The 19658-nt window shown below is 39.9% G+C and overlaps 1 protein-coding gene across 6 annotated transcripts in view; it reads left to right on the plus strand.

Moving 5' to 3' along the window:
* The window catches only part of TMEM131 (transmembrane protein 131), a 191104-nt gene that overhangs the window by 81955 nt on the left and 89491 nt on the right, over positions 1–19658 (plus strand). For all 6 annotated transcript variants that reach the window (XM_047781503.1, XM_047781501.1, XM_047781502.1 and 3 more), the window contains exons 4-5: positions 2818–2886; positions 18313–18436. In XM_047781503.1, coding sequence (XP_047637459.1) covers positions 2818–2886; positions 18313–18436 — 193 coding nt within the window. The remainder of the gene's footprint in view (positions 1–2817; positions 2887–18312; positions 18437–19658) is intronic.

Below are 19658 nucleotides of genomic sequence, written 5' to 3' on the forward strand. Positions count from 1 at the left end.
TTTGTATCTCTAGCACCTAACACAGTCAGTGTGTGTATAATTCAAATATATATATGAATTAATGACATACCCATTTACTTTATGCATTATACTTTTTTTCTTGATTGGATTGAGATTTTATATAAGTTTGAGTTTCCCATCATTAAAACTGATGAGTTGATCATATATGTGCTTTATTTAGCAAAGTAGAACCTTATATTTGGTCTTTTCCTTCTTGTGTTTGTCATTTTTTTTCTGTCCAGCACCTATTAGAAGGGTTATCAAGCAGCACGGAGCATTACTCTTAATTGACAGGGCTAAAAACACTTTGAGATTTTCTTACTTGAAGCTCAGTTATCGCACTCCTCAGACTGTTTAATCTTTGTTGAACTGAGTTAAAGCTAGATTTTCTGCATAGTCTGTATCTACTTGTCTATTTCTAATGTATTTCCTGAATGAAGTTACTGTCTCATTTGAAGCTTGTGTACTGGTGAATTGACAGTAGTGATAGGAGTAAAGTGGCCTCACAAATGGGGTTTGCTCTTAGATCATTTCTTAAAATATAACAGAAAGATAATCTACTGTTTAGAAACTTTAGTAGCTGACTCAGCTTTCTCACTTTCTCAGCGTATAAACAGATGACTCTAGGTATGAGGACCACTCCTTCCGAGGTCATTTATACTTTGCATCAGTGTTAGGTCGTGATAGGAGGTTTGCTATTCAGAAATCTGTTTTAGTGAGAAGTTCTAGTATCAAGTAGAATAGTTAGAAATGATAACTCAAATATGTAGGGCAAGACATCCATAGATTAGTATGTTCCAAACTCTCAGATACAAGGTATATTTTGGTTCTTAGAAATTTCTGTACCCCAAATTGGTTTTTGTTTAATTTGCCACTCTAGTTACAAAGGGTTCATGGGTTTTTGTATGTTTTGACTGCCAAGTATTGGTAGTTGTTTTAGCTATTTATTGTTAATTGTATACATATCAAAAAAATCCATATGAACATATTAAGGTATATTGTTCTTAACTAAATGAACCAAGTAAATTTCTTTTATTAAAGTGTAATGGATCTATAATGTTGTGCCAATTTCTGCTGTACAGCCAAGTGACTTACACACATATTTTTTTGTATTGTTTTCCATCATGGTCTATCCCCAGAGATTGGCTATAGTTCCTTATTGTGTAAAGTAGGACCTTATTGTCTGTACATTCTAAATGTAATAGTTTGCATCTACTAACCCCAAACTTCTAGTCCTTCCCACTCCCCTCCCCTTTGGCAACCACAAGTCTGTTCTCCATGTCTATGAGTCTGTTTCTGTTCTATAGATAAGTTCATCTGTGCCATATTTTACATTCCGCATATAAGTGATATCATATGGTATTTGTCTTTCTCTTTCTGACTTACTTCACTTAGTATGAGAGTCTCTAGTTCCATCTGTAGTTCCATCCATATTGATACATATGGCATTATTTTGCTCTTTTTTATGGCTGAGTAGTATTCCATTATGTATATGTACCACATCTTCTTAATCCATTCATCTGTCAATGGACATTTAGGTTGTTTCTATGTCTTGGCTATTGTGCATAGTGCTGGGATGAACATAGGGGTGCATGTATCTTTTTGAGTTATAGTTTTGTGTGGATATCTGCCCAGGAGTGGGATAGCTGGGTCATATGGTAGTTCTATATTTAGTTTTCTGTGGAACCTCCATTCTGTTTTCCATAGTGGTTGTACCAGTTTACATTCCCACTAACAGTGTAGGAGGGTTCCCTTTTCTCCACACCCTCTCCACTATTTGTTATTTGTTGACTTATTAATGATGACCGTTCTGACCTGTGTAAGCTGGTTGCTCATTGTAGTTTCAATTTGCATTTCTCTAATAGTTACTGACGTTGAGCATCTTTTCATGTGCCTACTGGCCATCTGTATGTCTTCTTTGGAGAAATGTCTATTTAGGTCTTCTGCCCATTTTTCAGTTGGGTTGTTGTGTTTTTTCTTATTGAATTATGAGTTCTTTGTATATTTTGAAGAGGAACCCCTTACCAGGTGCATTGTTTGCAACTATTTTCTCCAATTCCATAGGTTGTCTGTTTCCTTTACTGTGCAAAAACTTGTAAATTTGAGTAGGTCCCATGTGTTTATTTTTGTTTTTATTTCTATTGCTTTGAGAGACTGGCCTAAAAACATTTGTCTGGTTTATGTCAGAGAATGTTTTGCCTATATTCTCTTCTAGGAGTTTTATGGTATCTTGTCTTAGTTTAAGTCTTTAAGCCATTTTAAGTTTATTTTTTTGCATGGTGTGAGGTTGTATTCTAGTTTCAGTGATTTACATGCAGCTGTCCAGTTTTCCCAGCACCACTTGCTGAAGAGACTATCTTTTTCCCACTGTATATTCTTGCCTCCTTTGTCGAAGATTAATTGACCGTAAGTATCTGGGTCAACCAAGTAAATTTCAGCAGTCTACCTGAGCATTTTCTGTTTTCACATACCTTTGAATAGGAAAAAATGCTCCTTTTTAAAATTTTTTAAAACACTCTATTTCCTCTAATAAAAAAGTAACACACATTTCTAATAGAACATTAGAATCCTTTTTTGTTAAAGATACGTTCTCATGACAAAACTCAAATGGTTTGGGGAAATATGTATTTGAAAGAATTGCTTTTTATTTTTATTTTTTGGTCCCACGTGTGGCATGCAGACCAGGGATTGAACCCACGCCACAGCTGTGACCTATGCCACAGCAGTGACAGCGATGGATCTTAAACCACTAGACCACCAGGAAACTCCACATTTCAAAGAATTGCTGTTGATGCTGGTTTTTTTTTTTGCTTACAGTATATCTCTGTACCGGGGTAATTGCAGACCTATACGATTTGAGCCACCAATGCTGGATTTCCATGAACAGTAAGTTTAGCATTTTCAGACCACAGTTTTTCATTAAACTATTTATACATATGTGTGTGTGTGTGTGTGTGTGCACGCATGTGTGTATGTGTGTATATATATATATATATATATAATGCACACATTTGTCTTGCCTTCTGCTTGTGTTATCTTAAATGAGAAAGTTATATGTTCAAGTCATCAGGAAGGTAAATAATGTTAAATGCAGTTTGAAAATGGGAACAAGTGTCTGAGATGAGTTAACCTATATTATTAACTTTTGAAGTTTGAAAACTATCCACGTTTTGAAGCCTCTAGTTCAGAGGATCTTATCTTCAGAAGCAGCATTAAATTTAGGGTTACCTTTCTGATTAGTCTTCATTTCCATTTTTATTATTTAACATTTTTCCTAATGGATATGGAAGAATATATTATTTGATACGTACGCTTCTATTCTGTTTTTTTGTTTGTTTTTTAAATTTATTTTATTGAGGTATAGTTGATTTACAGTTTTGTGTTAATTTCTGCTGTATGGAAAAGTGATTCAGTTATACATATACACATTCTTTTTCCTACTGTTTTCTCTTATGGTTTATTCCAGGATATTGAACATAGTTCCCTGTGCTATCCACAAAACCTTGTTGTTTATCCATTCTATATATGATAGTTTGCATCAGCTAATCCCAAACTCCCAACCTGTCCCTTCTCCACCCCACCTCTCCCTTGGATGCGTAGACTTTTGAAGTATAAACTTTTATACATCACCAAATATATAATATTATGACCAACTCAGAGGGGCAAACAAAAGGAGATCCTACAGAGAGATATGGTTCAACCACAGAATTACCTCTTCAAACCATAGTTCTGCCTTACTTTCTACATCTGAATCTCAGGCTTTGCTTATCTTAGATACACTATGGGGAAGACAAGTCTTCACCTGTATTTGGTTCCAACCCAATTTAGCAGGTAGATAAAGAGAACATCTTAAATGACAGACTTACTAGAGTAATGCCACTCTGGTAAGTTAGCAGAAGGAAAGAATTTGAAAGGGAAGGTGGGGTGGGAGCTGTGTGCAGATGTATTCAGATTCAGTAAATGAAAATTGTAATTTGGGAGATCCCATCATGGCAAAGTGGAAACAAATCTAACTAGTATCCATGAGGATGCGGGTTCAATCCCTGGCCTCGCTCAGGGGATTAAGGACCCAGCGTTGCCATGAGCTGTGGTGTAGGTCACAGGTGCAACCAGATCATGCATTGCTGTGGCATAGGCCAGCGACTACAGTTCCAATTTGACTCCGAGCCTGTAGACTTCTACATGGCACTGGTGTGGCCCTATAAAGAACCCCCCCCCCAAAAAAAAGAAAATTGTAATTTTCTTTAATATTATCAAAGTTGCAGTTAACCATTTTTTACTAGTAAAAACATTAAATAATGTGTTTACAATCTCAAGCCTAGAATAATCAAGTATATCAATTATACCTGTACAAAACATGGTAGCATAGTTAGCATAAGAGGAGTTATCTGATAGCAACCCTGTCTTTTCAGGTGTTTATATTCTAATAGAAATCATAGATTTCTGGGGGTGGGAGTGCGGAGAGAAGTTTCTGTGCTTCTTTCTGTACCTGTAGATGCAGTCGGCATTGGCAGATAGTTGTTATATAAATAGTAAAATTGACTTGTGGAAGTTAGGTTTAAAGATCATACTGTTCAGACAGGAAATACATCACTATTGTTTCTGTCCTATGATTTTGAGACTGAAAAAACATAGAGTTCTTAATCCAGTCATGATGACATATCACCCATAGTCTCTTTCTGTCAGATGCGAGATAATTTTATGAAATATGGCATGCATTTTGATCTTTAGCAAGAAAGTTCATTGTTGGGAGTTCCTGTTGTGGCTCAGTGGTAGCAAACCTGACTAGTACCATGAGGACACAGGTTCCATCTCTGGCATCCTTTAGTGGGCTAAGGATCCAACATTGCTATGAGCTGTGGTGTAGGTCTCAGACATGGCTCCGGTCCTGCATTGCTGTGGCTGTGGTATAGGCCAGCAGCTGTAGCTCCAATTCCACCCCTAGCCTGGGAGCTTCCATCTGCTGCAGGTGCAGCCCTAAAAAGCACCCCACCCCACCCCCCAAAAAAGAGAGAGAGACCTCATTGTTTAAAATTAATGACGAGTTTTATCTCTTGAGTAAAATTCTCTTTGCGTATGTTCTTTCATTTTGAGCGAATCAGACTAGAGGCTGATGACCTCCAGTCTAAGACTCTGGTGTGAGGCATGTTTATGATGATACCTTGAGCACAGGGACAGTGGAGGTCAGTGTACAAAAACAGAACTGGAGTCTAACAGTGGGTATTCTGACTTTGAAAATCTTAGCAGTAACCTAGAGAGATTGTTTCAAAAGTTATACCCAGTGTTTTTCACTTCATTTTTTAAGGGGGTTTTAAAATTTTCATGCATTCCTTGAGATAAAGAAATTTTCAGGTATGCAGAATATCTGAATCAGAATTGGTGGTTCCTGTTCCAAATTATCTGTCCCTCAACACTTTAAATAATGCAAAATAGGAGAAATTGAGATAAGGTCAATCAAAGTTCTGGACTGGTGGTTTTAACCTCTTTTGGATCGTTGAAAGCTATGAAACCTGTTTCCTTCTCTCCCCAAATATGTGTTTGCAGGCTCATGTACATACACACACAGAGTTGCACACTTAAGCAGTACTTTGCATATAGGTCCAAGGGTTTTAGAGCCATCTCCCTCACAGTCCATAGTGGATCTAAGGATCCCAAACTAGGGAAGAATCCCTCTTCTGGGCCACAGGTGACTAAGTCACCACTTACTGGGGCCTTGCCCATGTCCACAGAGGTAAACTTATTTAGAAAATGCTTATCAGGAGAAAGAAGAAGTGAAAAATTACCAGTAATCCGGCTACTCAGAAGCATTAACATGGAACTTTTATCCTTCAGGTCCTCTTTCTGTGCATCTGTATTTATCTATTGAGTTATAGAAATAGAACAATGTTTTCTGAACATAAGCTATTTTATAATCTGCTTTTTAAGCATAATGTAGTATGCATTTTTAATTCCATTGAACTTTCTGTTACGTTATTTTATGGTATCAAAGAACGGCAAATTGTATGGATGTATTTTTTAAATTTATTTATCGTTTTAAACTTTTTGCTGAAACTAGTGATTTAACCCCACCGTAACTAGTTCCTCAGGAGAGAGTCCCCCCAAAAATGGAATTCTGAAGTGAAAGGGTATGCAGAATATGAAATGTTTTTAGTTAATATTTTGACTAGAGAAAGACTGGTGTCATCCACAAGGAGAACTGATAGGAATCAATGACATCATCTATGACAAGAAAGGAAAGAAATGGGATTTCTTTAAGAGACTGGTGCTGGTCTCAGAGAACTGCAGATCTGAGCTGAGAGCAACTGTGGAAGGTTTGTGAAGATGCACGAACAGAGAGATGAACTCTAGGACAGACAGGGGTATGGTCATACAGTGAAGAAAGTGATTTGAAGCAGAGCGTGAGCTCTACGATGGGAAAGGGGCATCATAGTTAGACTGGACTGCTCCAGCACTAAAGCAGCAAATTTACATGCTGCTGCAAGAGAGTGGGGACAAAAAATAACCTGTCCTTAATTTAAACTTTTCTGTCCAGCCTGAGAGCATGGAATGGAGCTTGTTTTTAATCTCACGAAGGCAGAAATAGGTCTGTAGAGGTAGGAGCTGGGAGCAGAGGTGGCCACATGTCTCTTAGGGCTCTGTCAGAGGAACAGGGCCACCAAGGTTTTTACAGGTAGATGTCCATCTATGTTTACGTGTATGGACTTTTTGTGAGGAGTCGGCTTACGCAACTGTGGGAGTTAGTTAAGCCAGCCTGAAGGGTACAGGGCCAGCCCAAGGGAAAGGAAAATCATGGGTAGGCCGGGACCTCGAGGGCAAGGCCTAAATAATTGATGTCCACAGCCAGGTGCCCGGGAGGATCCCAAGGAAGCACAGCAACTTCATACGCCGCCATCGCTGGTCATCTCTTAGCTCAGGCAGGAGCTGAGCACCCTTGGAGAGCTCTAGGCATGTCACACATACTTTAAGAGGTTCCCCTTTGCAAAGAATTTTTCATGGAAGCTTTCATGCAGTCAGAAAAGTAGGAAGAACAGATAATGAATATACTCTTAAACTAAATTCAGTAATTAAAATTTTTGCTGTGTTCATGTTTTTGCTGATTTTTTTTTTCAAGATCATTTGTAGCAGACATTATGCCATTTCATTCCTCTATTCTTCAGTGCACATTTCCACATACAAGGGTGTTCTGTGTCACTATAGCATCATTGTTGGTCTTGTAAGAAAATTAATAGTAATTACAGAGTGCCGTAATCCCTCTGTTTGGGTCAGTGCTGTAGTTGTTGGGTCTGAGTTAGAGAAATCTAAATGAAACTAGTTAAAATGGACATATCCTGGATTAAATACTGAGGATTATAATGTATTTGCAGAAAGTTTGGATACACAGTGGGACCTGGCAGGAAAGGATGCACGTTGTCCAGCACCAGCTGGACTGTCTCTCTCTGTCTCTTAGCTCTGCCCCACTTGCTGTTGGCGCCTCTCGCCCACTGCCCGCCTCTTTTTCCTACAGTGATGAGAATGGATCAACCAACTGCTCTTCAGACCTGCATTCCATCACCTCCCTCCATCAGGAATGATAACTTCTTTTTTCTTTAGTTTGAAAATATGAGCAGTGCAGTCATCGCCCTGGTTTAGGTGAGATGGCTCCCTCACCACCCAACAAGGAGGGTGTTTGGTAGGGTCGTGTCTTGTGTGGTCACTGTAACCATCAGGGCCTCACCCCAAGAGAGACTTGTACCGCGGGCAGCAGTTCAGGTTGAGTCCTCGATGGCCTTTGGTCCCTCGGAGTATCGCCCACCTCTGCGCAGAAGCTCTCCTCACCTGCTTCCACTATGGCGGTGGGATCGATCCCCACCCAGGATTTGGTTTAGATGTCAGGGCTGATTCACCTATCAAGGTCTGAAAAGATTTATTATTCTCACATCATGAAGCTTTCTGGGGAGAGCAAGGTGGGACACTGACTTGACTCTTGTCATGGTTGGTGGTGAGGCTGGGCTCTGAACTACTCACTAGATTCGAGAGAGAGCGTGCGGCTCTCCTCCGGGCCTGCCCAGTGCGGGGCATAAGGGGAAGGGATGTTGTGAGGCTTGGAAACTGTTGGCATTCAGATAGCAAAGCTGGGTTTGGGGTCTTCATCACATGTGGTGTCTACTGACTTCTGTCAGTGCCTCGGTTATTGCTCTGTTTTGATGTCTGTTCACCTACTCGACCAGACTATCAAGATAAATATACAGTATCTATCCTTGTGTGTCTGGCACATATTTCAGACTTAACACGTGCTGTACATTATCTTTAAGTCCCACTAATATCTGCCTGCTAATATCTTTTGCTGCATTTAAATAAGTTTTACAGTTTCAAATGTTTTTGCTAGACTTCATTAAACATTTGTTATACCTTTTCTTATTGACCCAGCAGTATACTGATTTAATTAATACCCATGCTATAAATGTTTCTTTAGCTTCTTATGTCTAACAGTAATTTCAGGACTTGAGAAGTAGCCTTAAGAAAACTCTTGATAATATTTTTTTTCCAGAAATTCTAAGTAATCAGAACACATGGCTCACTACACTCTGACTTAATGCACTGAAGCTTGGCCGTATGTTTTTTGTGACCTGTTTCTACTGCTTGTGGCCATTTTTGCTAAACCAGAAGTCACTCTTAATTATCATTTTTGGGTTTTTTTTTTTTTAGGGCCTCACCCATGGTAAATGGAGGTTTACAGGCCAGGGGTCAAATTGGAACTACAGCTACTGGCCTACGCCACCGTCACTGCAGCGTCAGATCCAAGCCAAATCTGCAACCTACACTGAAGCTCACGGCAACGCCGGATCCTTAATCCACTGAGCAAGGCCGGGGATCAAACTTGCATCCTCATGCACACCAGTCCAATTCATTTCTGCTGAGCCCCACAAGAACTCCAGTTTTAATACACCCTTTGTAGTAATTGGAAGAAACTTAGGTTAGCTAAAATTTACCACTCCAGGTTGCATTCAGTTGCCAACCAAGGGCTCTAAGATGGTTTTTCCAGCATTTTAGCAAGAATGCAGCTCTAGGTCCTTGGCTGCTTTCTAACCATCCCCACCCCCACCCCTGGCCTGACTCCTCTCACTACCAGGGACATCCCTACCGCCCTCCAAGAATGCCTTTGACAGTGAATTGATCAAATTAACTTTCTTCAGAAATACTCTTTTTTGGAGTTCCTAAGTGGCTCAGTGGATTAGGAATCCAACTGCAGCGGCTCAGGTCTCTGCAGGGGCACAGGTTCTATCCCTAGCCAAGCACAGTTGGTTAAAGGATCTCTTGCTGCTGCAGCTACAACTCAGATTCATTCCCTAGCCCGGAAACTTCCATATGCTGTGGGTGCAGCCATATTTAAAAAAAAACAGAGAGGAGTTCCCGTCGTGGCACAGTGGTTAACAAATCCGACTAGGAACTATGAGATTGTGGGTTCGATCCCTGGCCTCGCTCAATGGGTTAAGGATCCGGCGTTGCCCTGAGCTGTGGTGTAGGTTGCAGATGCCGCTCAGATCCCGCGTTGCTGTGGCTCTGGCTTAGGCCGGCAGCTACAGCTCCAATTAGACCCCTAGCCTGGGAACCTCCATAGAAAAAGGTTGCGGCCCTAGAAAAAGACAAAAAGACAAAAAAAGAAAACAAAAAAAGAGAGAAAGAGAAGGACTTTCTTTGTTTTCATCCATTTTGTTTACATTTATTCTTTAATCTTACCTTTCCCCCCTTTCCTCTCCCTCCTTCCCCCCCCCCCCCCCCCAGTGAGATGGGCCTGACCTCCCCCTAGGGATTTATGAGGCGCTGTTAAATATTTTTCTTTTTCTATAACAACTCCTTTTTTCACACGTTGGTACAGACTTAAAAGATGCTTTGGGTAGAAACTTGTTTTACTGATTTCTTTGGCTTATATAATTATTAAGTGTGGAAAATCTTGGTTTCAAATCTAAAGTTTAAAATGGAGACATTAATAGCCTTTTAAAAAGTGGAAATCGAATAGACTTGCTAAAAATGGAGGTCTTTATTGTCACGTTAAAGTCAATTCATGAGAAGCATTTCTCCCTCATCACTATTTGATATTCCAAGAAAATCAAGTAGGCCCTTTTTTCTAAAGGGATGTTTGGTTCTTTTTCGCTTTTTCCAACTTCTGACTGTTCAACCGACACCCAACTTAGCCTTCTATCTAAAATGAGTTTGAGGAGGTGTTCAGATTTTGTGGTAATTGAGTGGCACACAGTACTGCGTGTTGATTTGTTTGGCCCAACTTCCTGCCAGAAGTTGTGTTTAACAGACTGCTGTGTCACTGTCATTCATAGAGTTTGTCTGAGGGCGGCTGCCCAGCTCTTTCTTCATCTATTTCATGGCATTGCGTTGTCATCCTTCTGTGGCTAGAAAAAGTGCCACTGACCACAGAATTGCAGCTTACTTTCCGAGCTAGTGTCTGATTCATGAGTGCTTCTTCCTAATTCTTTTGAGCCTCAGACTCTTGTAAAATATGGACAGTTAGTCAGTAGCTCCGCTCTGACAGCGCAGAGAACAGCTGTGTATTTCAGCTTGGTTTATCTATAAAAAATTCACACTAACCCCCCTGGCCCTACTTCTGTCTTTGGAGCAGCTGATTATGGAAACAAACAGAACCAGCACTAGCAGGCATTTTAAAATCTTTGTTTTATTTTTAAATCTTACCTGTCTAGCCAGGCAGTCCCACGTGATGCTTGTGACAGGCAGAGTTCTAAGATGGCCCCTAGGCTCCTGGTTCTAAGATGCACATACACCCTCTCCCAATTGTATTCAAACTCTAATCTAGATGTTGCCGTAAAGAATTTTGAAAATGTAATTAAGGTCCCAAATCAGTTAACCTTTAAGATAGGGAAATATCTTAAATCTGATTTAAGATTTGAGGCACCTGACCCGATCACATTAGCGTCTAAATCTGGCTGTAGCAGTCAGAGACAGAAATGTTGGAGGTTCAAAGCATACCAGGTATTTGGTGCAGGGGAGTTTCTTTGTGTTAGTTTTGGAAATGGAGGGGGCCACATGGCAACAGACGGAGAGCAACCCGAGCAAGCTTAGAAGAGGACCTTGAATTTGGATGGGTGAGACCCTGAGCAGGTAGACCAGTCATGCTATGCCCAGATCTCTGCCCTATGGAATTATAAGATGATACGTGAGTGTCACTTTAACCCTCTAGATTTGTGGTCTCTTTGTTATGCAGCAGAGAATACTGGTACACTGCTTATCTATTTACAGGTAAACCTGTTAGAACTTGACCATAGTTTTCAACTGTTTTGTGTGACTTCTCTCCTCAGTCTGCTGCTTTGTCAAGGGAACAGAAGAGAGGGAGAGGCAGGGGAAGCTGTTTATATGAGGTCTGTAAGCTGGTCTGCTCAAAGAGAGCTCCCTCTGCTTCCTCTGCCTGCCCAGAACTGCAGGCAGCCTGCTCTGTGTGCACATGTGCAACTGGAATAGCCTGCTGACACTCTTTCTGCTGTTCTTCTTAATCTAGATCTCTTTGAACATGAATAGATGACCCTTCTCCTCTGAGCAAGGGCTCTTGTCTGGAGGTGTGGTTCATGGCCTTTCCTCTTTGATCCTTAGCAGAAAGGGCAAGGCCAGCCTCAGCATTTGCAAACCAAGCATTCTGATTCACTTCTGCTTCCAGGCTTCTAGAACCTTGTCTTGATTCCTTTCCCCAGAGTCCTTGTCTATAGCAGGCCATCTTCAGTGCTTCTTCAAGTTTCCCCTAGGGTTACCTGTCTAATACCTTGTCTTCTTTATCTAAGCTGAGATTGATTATACTGAGGTTGCAGGAAGGAAAACATTAGAGCAAATTCATAGAGAGGGGAAAGACTGGTTGCCAGGTAGCCCACAGGACATTTGAATTGGAAGAGCATATTGGTTGAAAAAAGCACTTAATCGGTGAACTTCCAGGATGTAAGGAGGACATTTTAATTTCTGTGTATTGTTATTCTACTTATATGTGTATGTAAAGCTTGAGGAAGAAGAGTTTTACCTTTCATATTGTCACTGTAAATCTTCTCCCTGCAGCATCATGGCCATAGTATGAAGTCTCAGCTGGATCTGTACCTGCTTCCCTAATTATTTCATGGTCCTATGACCCTACCCAAGACCATTGAGCCTCTTGGTTTAAGAGGTTTAATTCCTGAGAAAGTCTCTACCAGAGCCAAGAGGAATTCCACGCACTGGGGGATCTGGGTTTGAGAAGCTTCTCAGGGCGCTCAGCTTCCTGCTTCCTAACCCGAAATGTGCAGTTGCAGACCTTTCTCTGGATGCAGACCTTTCTCTGGTCCCTTCCTCAGTTCCCAAGCCCACCTTTGTTTTTTTGTGTTTTTTTTTTCCTCCTTGGTGAACTTTAAGCCACAGAAAGATTTTGGACCTGGTGATGGCTGGGATGTAAACCATGGAACAATTTGGACCAGGCTTTTTCTTCACTACAAAGCAGGAACTTCTTCTCTAGGATCCCATGTCTCAGGGCAGTCTGGGTAGAGCTTCATAGTGACCACTAATGCAGCAGAATCACCTGCTTTCACTTGAGAAACTTTCAGGGAGTTCATCTTCTCTACATCCTTCCCAGGAGCTGGTAGCATCTATAGCAGTGAGCTCTCAGAAAGGGGGGATAGTCTTGATTTAAACCTTAGAGACACCAGAAGACATTTAATCTTGAGAGCAACAGAACTTCATGTCAGCGTTATACAATAAAGCAATCCTCAAATGGTGTGTAAAATAAAAAGGAGCACAAAGCATTATCAGAACCTTTAAAATGTGTTAAATGTTTATAAAAGACGATGGAGAGGTCTTAATTATGTAATCTCTGGACCTTATGCATATGAACCTGACTTTTTTGGGTAGTATGGAAAGAAGATATTGTTACCCCTTCTAGAAAAGACAAAATGTGTTTTAGAATGGATAAACAACAAGGTGCTCTTTTATAGCATAGGGAACTATATAGGATAGACCATAATGGAAAAGAATATTTAAAAGAATGTATATATGTGTATAACTGAGTCACTTTGCTGTACAGCAGAAATTGGCACAACACTTAAATCACTTTTTTTTTTGTCTTTTTGCTATTTCTTGGGCTGCTCCCTCGGCATATGGAGGTTCCCAGGCTAGGGGTCTAATCGGAGCTGTAGCTGCCAGAGCCACAGCAACTCGGGATCCGAGCCGCATCTGCGACCTACACCACAGCTCACGGCAGTGCCGGATCGTTAACCCACTGAGCAAGGGCAGGGATCGAACCCGCAACCTCATGGTTCCTAGTCAGATTCGTTAACCACTGTGCCACGACGGGAACTCCTAAATCACTATAATTTAAAAAAATAAATAAAAATTTTAAATAACATGAGATTCAACTATAGATGAAGATGCAGAAGAAATGAAGAAAGTGGTGATGAGTTACATTTTGATGTTGATTAAGGTGGTACAGACTATGAGAATCAAGTGAAATAATGTGACTGTGCTCAGTGTCAGGTTGAGTGCATGTAATTCTGACCAGCTTTAGACTTGGAGGGTTTTACCCCCAGAAGAAGTCCTAACAAGGAATTTAGACAAAACTCTAAGGAAACAAACTATAAAACTTTTACTTGGACAATAAAATGAACTTAGAGTTTATTTATCGTAAAATTCAATTATAGCGCTTCCTCCTTGAGTTCTCTAATATTCTGGTTGGATAACATTTGTTTAAGTACTTTTCAAATTGAATTATTGAGGGATTGTGTCACAACATACGGGGCTTACTGTTTGAGTAAACAGGATTCAGCATTGATGGTTATATAAGAATCAACTGTAAAAACAAGGTAGCATTGTTGTAATCCTGGCTCAGATATAGGTCTTCGGCAAATACCTTTCGATTCATAGACTTCACCTAAACAACTTATATGGCAAAGCCGTCTTGACTGACATGGTCACTCTAAAGCAAAAGAAAAAAATAAAGGCTCTGAATGCTTTATTCCACTTTAATATGATAATGTTTAACAATTATGGACTAGCATTAACTTTCCAGAGTATTTCCAGGTTGGTTGATTTATTTAGCCCACAAATTGGATTTGCCTCATTATATCCTGATGATTAGATTTCAGGCTAAACATTTTTGTCAAGAACATTGCGTAGATAATGTTGTATATTTCCCATTATATCCAGGTAATGTCCATATTTCTAATTATTGTTGATGCTAGAAAAAGAAATGTAAACTCAAGTAAGCAGAATGACAGAAATAATAGACTAAAATGGAAGCAAGTGAAATATAGAATAAAAAACAATAGAGAAAAATCAACAAAACCAGAGGCTGGTTCTTTGAAAAGAATAACAAAATTGGTAAACCCTTAGCTACTCTGGTGAAGCATCGAAGAGAATAAAATTCACATTACTAAAATCAGGTATGAGACAGGTGACATTATTGTCAACCTTACAGAAATAAAAAGGATTATCAGAGAACATGATGAATAACTGTATGCTAACAAATTCATTAACTTAGTTGAAATGGACATATCCCTGAAAAGACACTAATTATCAAAAATGCCTTAAGAAGTAGAAAATTCAAGTAGACGTACAAGTTTGAATTAGTAATCAAACTTCCCAGAAAGCAAACTGAGACACAGAAAGCTTTATTGTTGAATTATACCAAACATTCAGAGAAGAATTGCTGTCAGTCCTTCACAAACTCTTCCAAACAATAGAAGGGAGAATGACATTTCCCAGCTCAGTCTATTAGGCCTGTATTGCCCCAATACCAAACCCAGACAGAGACACAGGAATATTACAGACCAATATCCCTTATGAATGTAGATGTAAAAATCCCCCACAGAACACTAACAAATGAAATCAGCAACATGTAGAAAGGATCATACACTATGACCAAGTGGCATTTGTCCCAAGAATGCAAGGTTAGTTTAAACATCTGAAAAATCAATTAACATAATACACTATGTTAATAGAATAAAGGAAAACAACATGTGATCACGTCAGTAAACACCAAAAAAAGCATTTGAAGAGAATACCCTTTCATGACAATAAAAGTTGATAAAACTAGCAGTAGGAGATAATTTTCTGATAAAGAACATCTATGGAAGTCTCACAGCTGACATCATAGTTAGTGGTGAAAGACTGCAGAATTTTCCCCTACATCAAGAACAAGACAAGCATGTCCACTCTTGCTGCTTCAGTTCAACATTATGGTACAGGTCTGACCAAGGCAATTAGGCAAGAAAAACAGAAGGCATGCAGATTGGAAAACAAGAAGAGTAAACCATCTCAATTTTTCAGATGTTATATTCTTGTACATACAAAATCCCAAGCCATCCACTTAAAAAAAAAAAAAAAAGAAGAAATGAGTTCAATGAGGTTACAGGATATAAGATAGAAAAATAAAGTATCTGTCTTCTACACTAGCAGTGAACAAAATTAAGACAATTCCATTTACCATATCATTAAAATGATAATTTAGGTACAAATTTAACAAAAGTTGTATACTAAAAATGACAAACCGTTGTCAAAAGAAACGAAAGAACTAAGTAAATAGAAGCCATCCCATGTTCAAAACTCAGAAGACACAAATGAGAATAGCTCTATGCCCTAAATTGATTTATGGATTCAACACAATCCCCATCAAAATCTCTGCTGACGTTTTTGCGGAAATCGGCAAGCTGATCTTAAAATTCATATGAAAGTAAAAGGGATCCAGAATAGCCAGTCTTTTGAAAGTTTGAAGACCCCCAGTATCAGAAGCCTTGTACAAAGTTTTAGTAGTCAAGACCCTATAATACTGCCATATAGAGAAATGGAAAAAAAAATTTAGATTCCAGAAATAGAACTTTACATTTATTGTAGATTGTTTTTGACATGGGTGCCAAAACAATTAAATGAAGAAAGAATAATCTCTGCAACAAATGCCCCTAAGACAACTGGATATTTGGGTGGAAGGCGTTGAGTCCCTACGTCACACAATTAATTTTGAACAAAAATTAATTCAAAGGATATCATAGAACTAAATGTAGATGTAGCAAAGCTAAACTATAAAACCTTTAGTGGAAACACTAGAATATATTTCCATTTTGCAGTAATTTATGCAGTGGTTTCTTAGATATGGCTCCAGAAGCACAAGCAACAAAAAATAAAATACGCAAATTGGATTATATAAAAATTAAAAAACTTTGCTGCTGCAAATGATAGCATCAAGAAAGTGAAGACAACCCATAGTATGGGAGAAGATATTTGCAAATATCTCCTAAGAGACTTATAGCCACAATATATAAAGAACTCTTGCAACTCCTTAAATTTTACTTTGTGTTCATTTGTTTATGGCCACACCTGTGGCATATGGAAGTTCCCGGATAGGGGTTGAATTGGAGCTGCAGCTGCCGGCCAACAGCCCCAGCCCCACCCATGCCGGATCCAAGCTGCATCTGCGACCTGCACTACAGCTTGTGGCGATGCTTGATCATACACACACACACACACACACACACAGGCACACACACACCCCTGCCCTATGTTCCCATCACAAAGAGAGACCCAGTTAAACACAAACTCACAAACTATTGACCGCCCTATGTCCCCACCACTGACAATTCTTAGACAGAACCATCTGGATGAGGAGTCTTCCTAAATTGAATCTAAGAGCTGTAGGGCTTTGGAGGACCAGAGAAAGGAGTAGAGTGGTGTGAGCTCGAGGACAGCTGATCGCCAGCTCCTCACCCCTGTGAGCCATTCTGCTGTCTGGGTTGAAACCGGAGGCTTGGACTGTATGTACAAAGGCAAACAGGGAAGGGAATCGGATGAGAAGAGTCATTCCTGGCCTCTCATTGTTGGTTTAGGTTAGTTTTTGTCCCTCACTTTTCCCCAGCTGCCAGTTTAGGCAGCCTTCTGTTCCCCCCAAGGTGGTTTTTTTTTTTTTTTGCTGGTTTTGATTAATCCTTGGAATCAGTACCCCTCCCTAACTTCTAAATTTTTCTAGCATTTTCGTTTGTGGATGTGGAAGAAGGCAGGGGGGAGGGGTGTCAGGGAGAACCAGTAACATGTACTAACCAATTCATCATTTTTAAAGGAACCCCTAGCCCCGGTTTGTTTTTCAGCTAGGTGAAAGTTCCCAGCTGTTTTCTCTTTTATCAGTATTCCCACATAATAAGCTACAGGTGATAAAAACCAGTTCTGTCTCTGTATCTTCAACGACCTAGAATCAAAGGAAAGGGAGGAAGGACATTGGTAATAGTGTGGGGGTCATGCACGTGGAACCAGCCTGACTCCACGTCAGGGTGGAAACAGAGAGAGGTCAATTGTTTAGACCAGCGATGCCAGACTAAGGAGGACCTCCATAACCACTGTGCTCACGGGTGCAGACAGGGCCAGGCAAGCTTGCTGAGCACTCTTCCCACATGCCTGGTGCTGCACTAGATAATATGAGGAATACACGGTGTGTGCATAGTGTAACCTTTGTCGTCAAAGTGCTGATAATCTTGAGGAAATAAGACAGTTCCCAATTAAGTAAGTAGAGAGCTATGAAAAAATGTAATTTATGTGCAGAATTCTCTTAAGCTTTAGATGTTAGAAAGCATATAGAAATAGGATTAGAAACCTAAGTACTTAAAGGACTCCTTACTGAGGAGGTTTCACTTTTAAAACAAACTATAACATGGATGCCAGGAGGAACATTATCACAATGAATCAGTGGGTGTTGGACCTTGAGGGAGTGCTTTATATTGTTCTTTTGGAAAGGGGCAGTTTGATACAGTGGGTTAAAACAGGGACTAGAGCCAAATGACCTGGATTCAAAGTTAGGTTCCAAGTATGACCTTAGGGAAATTCATTAAGGTTTCTGTGCCTCAGTAGCCTCTATAAATTGAGGCTAGTAATAGCCCCTAACAGAAAGTTGTTCTGCTCACATGACTGCCACTAAATTTCTCCTCCTAAATTGAAAAATATCTCTCTTTGGAATTTGGGGAGAGAGGGACATGATTCAGAATTAATAGAGAGGCAAGTGTACAGAAATAAAGTGATCTGACCATTTTGTTCCTGCCTGCTTTCTCACTAGGTTGTAACCTCATCCAGGTGGAGATGTCTCTCCTTCCATCCCAGCACCTGGTTCAGTGTGTGACATACAACTGGCCCGCAGTAATTTTATTTGTTGAATGGCTAAATACATGTTTATGTGTAAATATAAACCAACTTAATAGTTTCATATGTTTGGGCATGTATTTGTCTAATAATTTTAACACTTAATTTTTCCAATGACTGGAAATAGACTCAACAACTAGAAAGTGTCTTGAAGTATTTGTGACAGTTTTCTTTTTGTTTTTACAGACCAGTTGGAATGCCAAAAATGGAAAAAGTTTACTTACATAATCCTAGTTCTGAAGAAACTATTACTTTAGTATCAATATCTGCTACAACATCACATTTTCATGCGTCATTTTTTCAAAATAGGGTAAGTTTCTCTGCCATATTTGATTTTTCTTGAGTTTGAAATTGAAGTGTCTAGCTTTCTTTGGTGTATAATTTTACTTTGCTTTAATTGAAGTCTGATTTGAATGTTTCATATTTGTTCTGGACTTTTTCCCATTTCCTAATAAGAATGATCACTTCTAACCTTCAAAACACATTGTTTTTCTTAACATGAAACAGCCTAACAAATCAACTTTGAAACTTATGCACTCTGAAAAATGTAGCCTTCATATATTCAGTTGGTTTTCTTTTCCTTTCTAATAATAGGTAATTCCTCAGCGTTGTGTTAGTTTTCTATTGCTGCATAATAAATCCCCACAAGCACGGTGGCTTAAAACAACACAACACTCACTTGCTAGCACATGGCTAAGTCACCAGTCCAGTGGGTGCTTTGCTCTGGGTAGCATAGGGCTATAATTAAGATGTCAGTTGGGCCGAGTCCATGACTGGAGACGCAGGAAATCCACTCCCAAACTCATTCAAGTTGTTGGCAGAATTCCGTTCCTTGTGGTTGTGGAACGGAGGTCCCTGTTTCATTGCTGGTTGTTGGCCTGGAGACCTCTCTCAGTTTCTTGAGGCACTCACACTCCCCATCACCATCTTCCAACCAGCGAGGTATGTCCTGTCTTCCTCATGCTTCAGAAATCTTTAGCTTCCTCTTCCACCAACAACGGAGAAAATTCTGCTTTAGTCATGTCGTTGAGTCAGAACCTTCTGAGTAGTCTCCTTTCTCATTAACTCAGGGTCAGCTGACTAATAGTTAATTATATCTGCAAAATCCCTTTTATCAAGCAGTGTAAATTACAGGTGTGGCATCTCCTCATATCACAGTCTCAGAAATTAAAGTAGGAAATTTGGGGTCCTATTTAGGGTTCTACTTACAAGTAGTCTTTAAAATTTGACTTATAATCTTTTTTTTTTTTTTTTTGTCTTTCTGCCATTTTCTTGGGCCACTCCTGCGGCATATGGAGGTTCCCAGGCTAGGGGTCTAATCTAATCCGAGCTGTAGCCACTAGCCTATGCCAGAGCCACAGCTACATGGGATCCAAGCCGCGTTTGCAACCTACACCACAGTTCACAGCAACACCGGATCCTTAACCCACTGAGCAAGGCCAGGGATCAAACCCTCAACCTCATGGTCCCTAGTCGGATTCATTAACCACTGAGCCACAACAGGAACTCCTGAGTTATAATCATTTTTTTCT

The sequence above is a fragment of the Phacochoerus africanus genome, chromosome 5 (assembly GCF_016906955.1).
Source record: "Phacochoerus africanus isolate WHEZ1 chromosome 5, ROS_Pafr_v1, whole genome shotgun sequence".
Taxonomy (NCBI): Eukaryota; Metazoa; Chordata; class Mammalia; order Artiodactyla; family Suidae; genus Phacochoerus; species Phacochoerus africanus.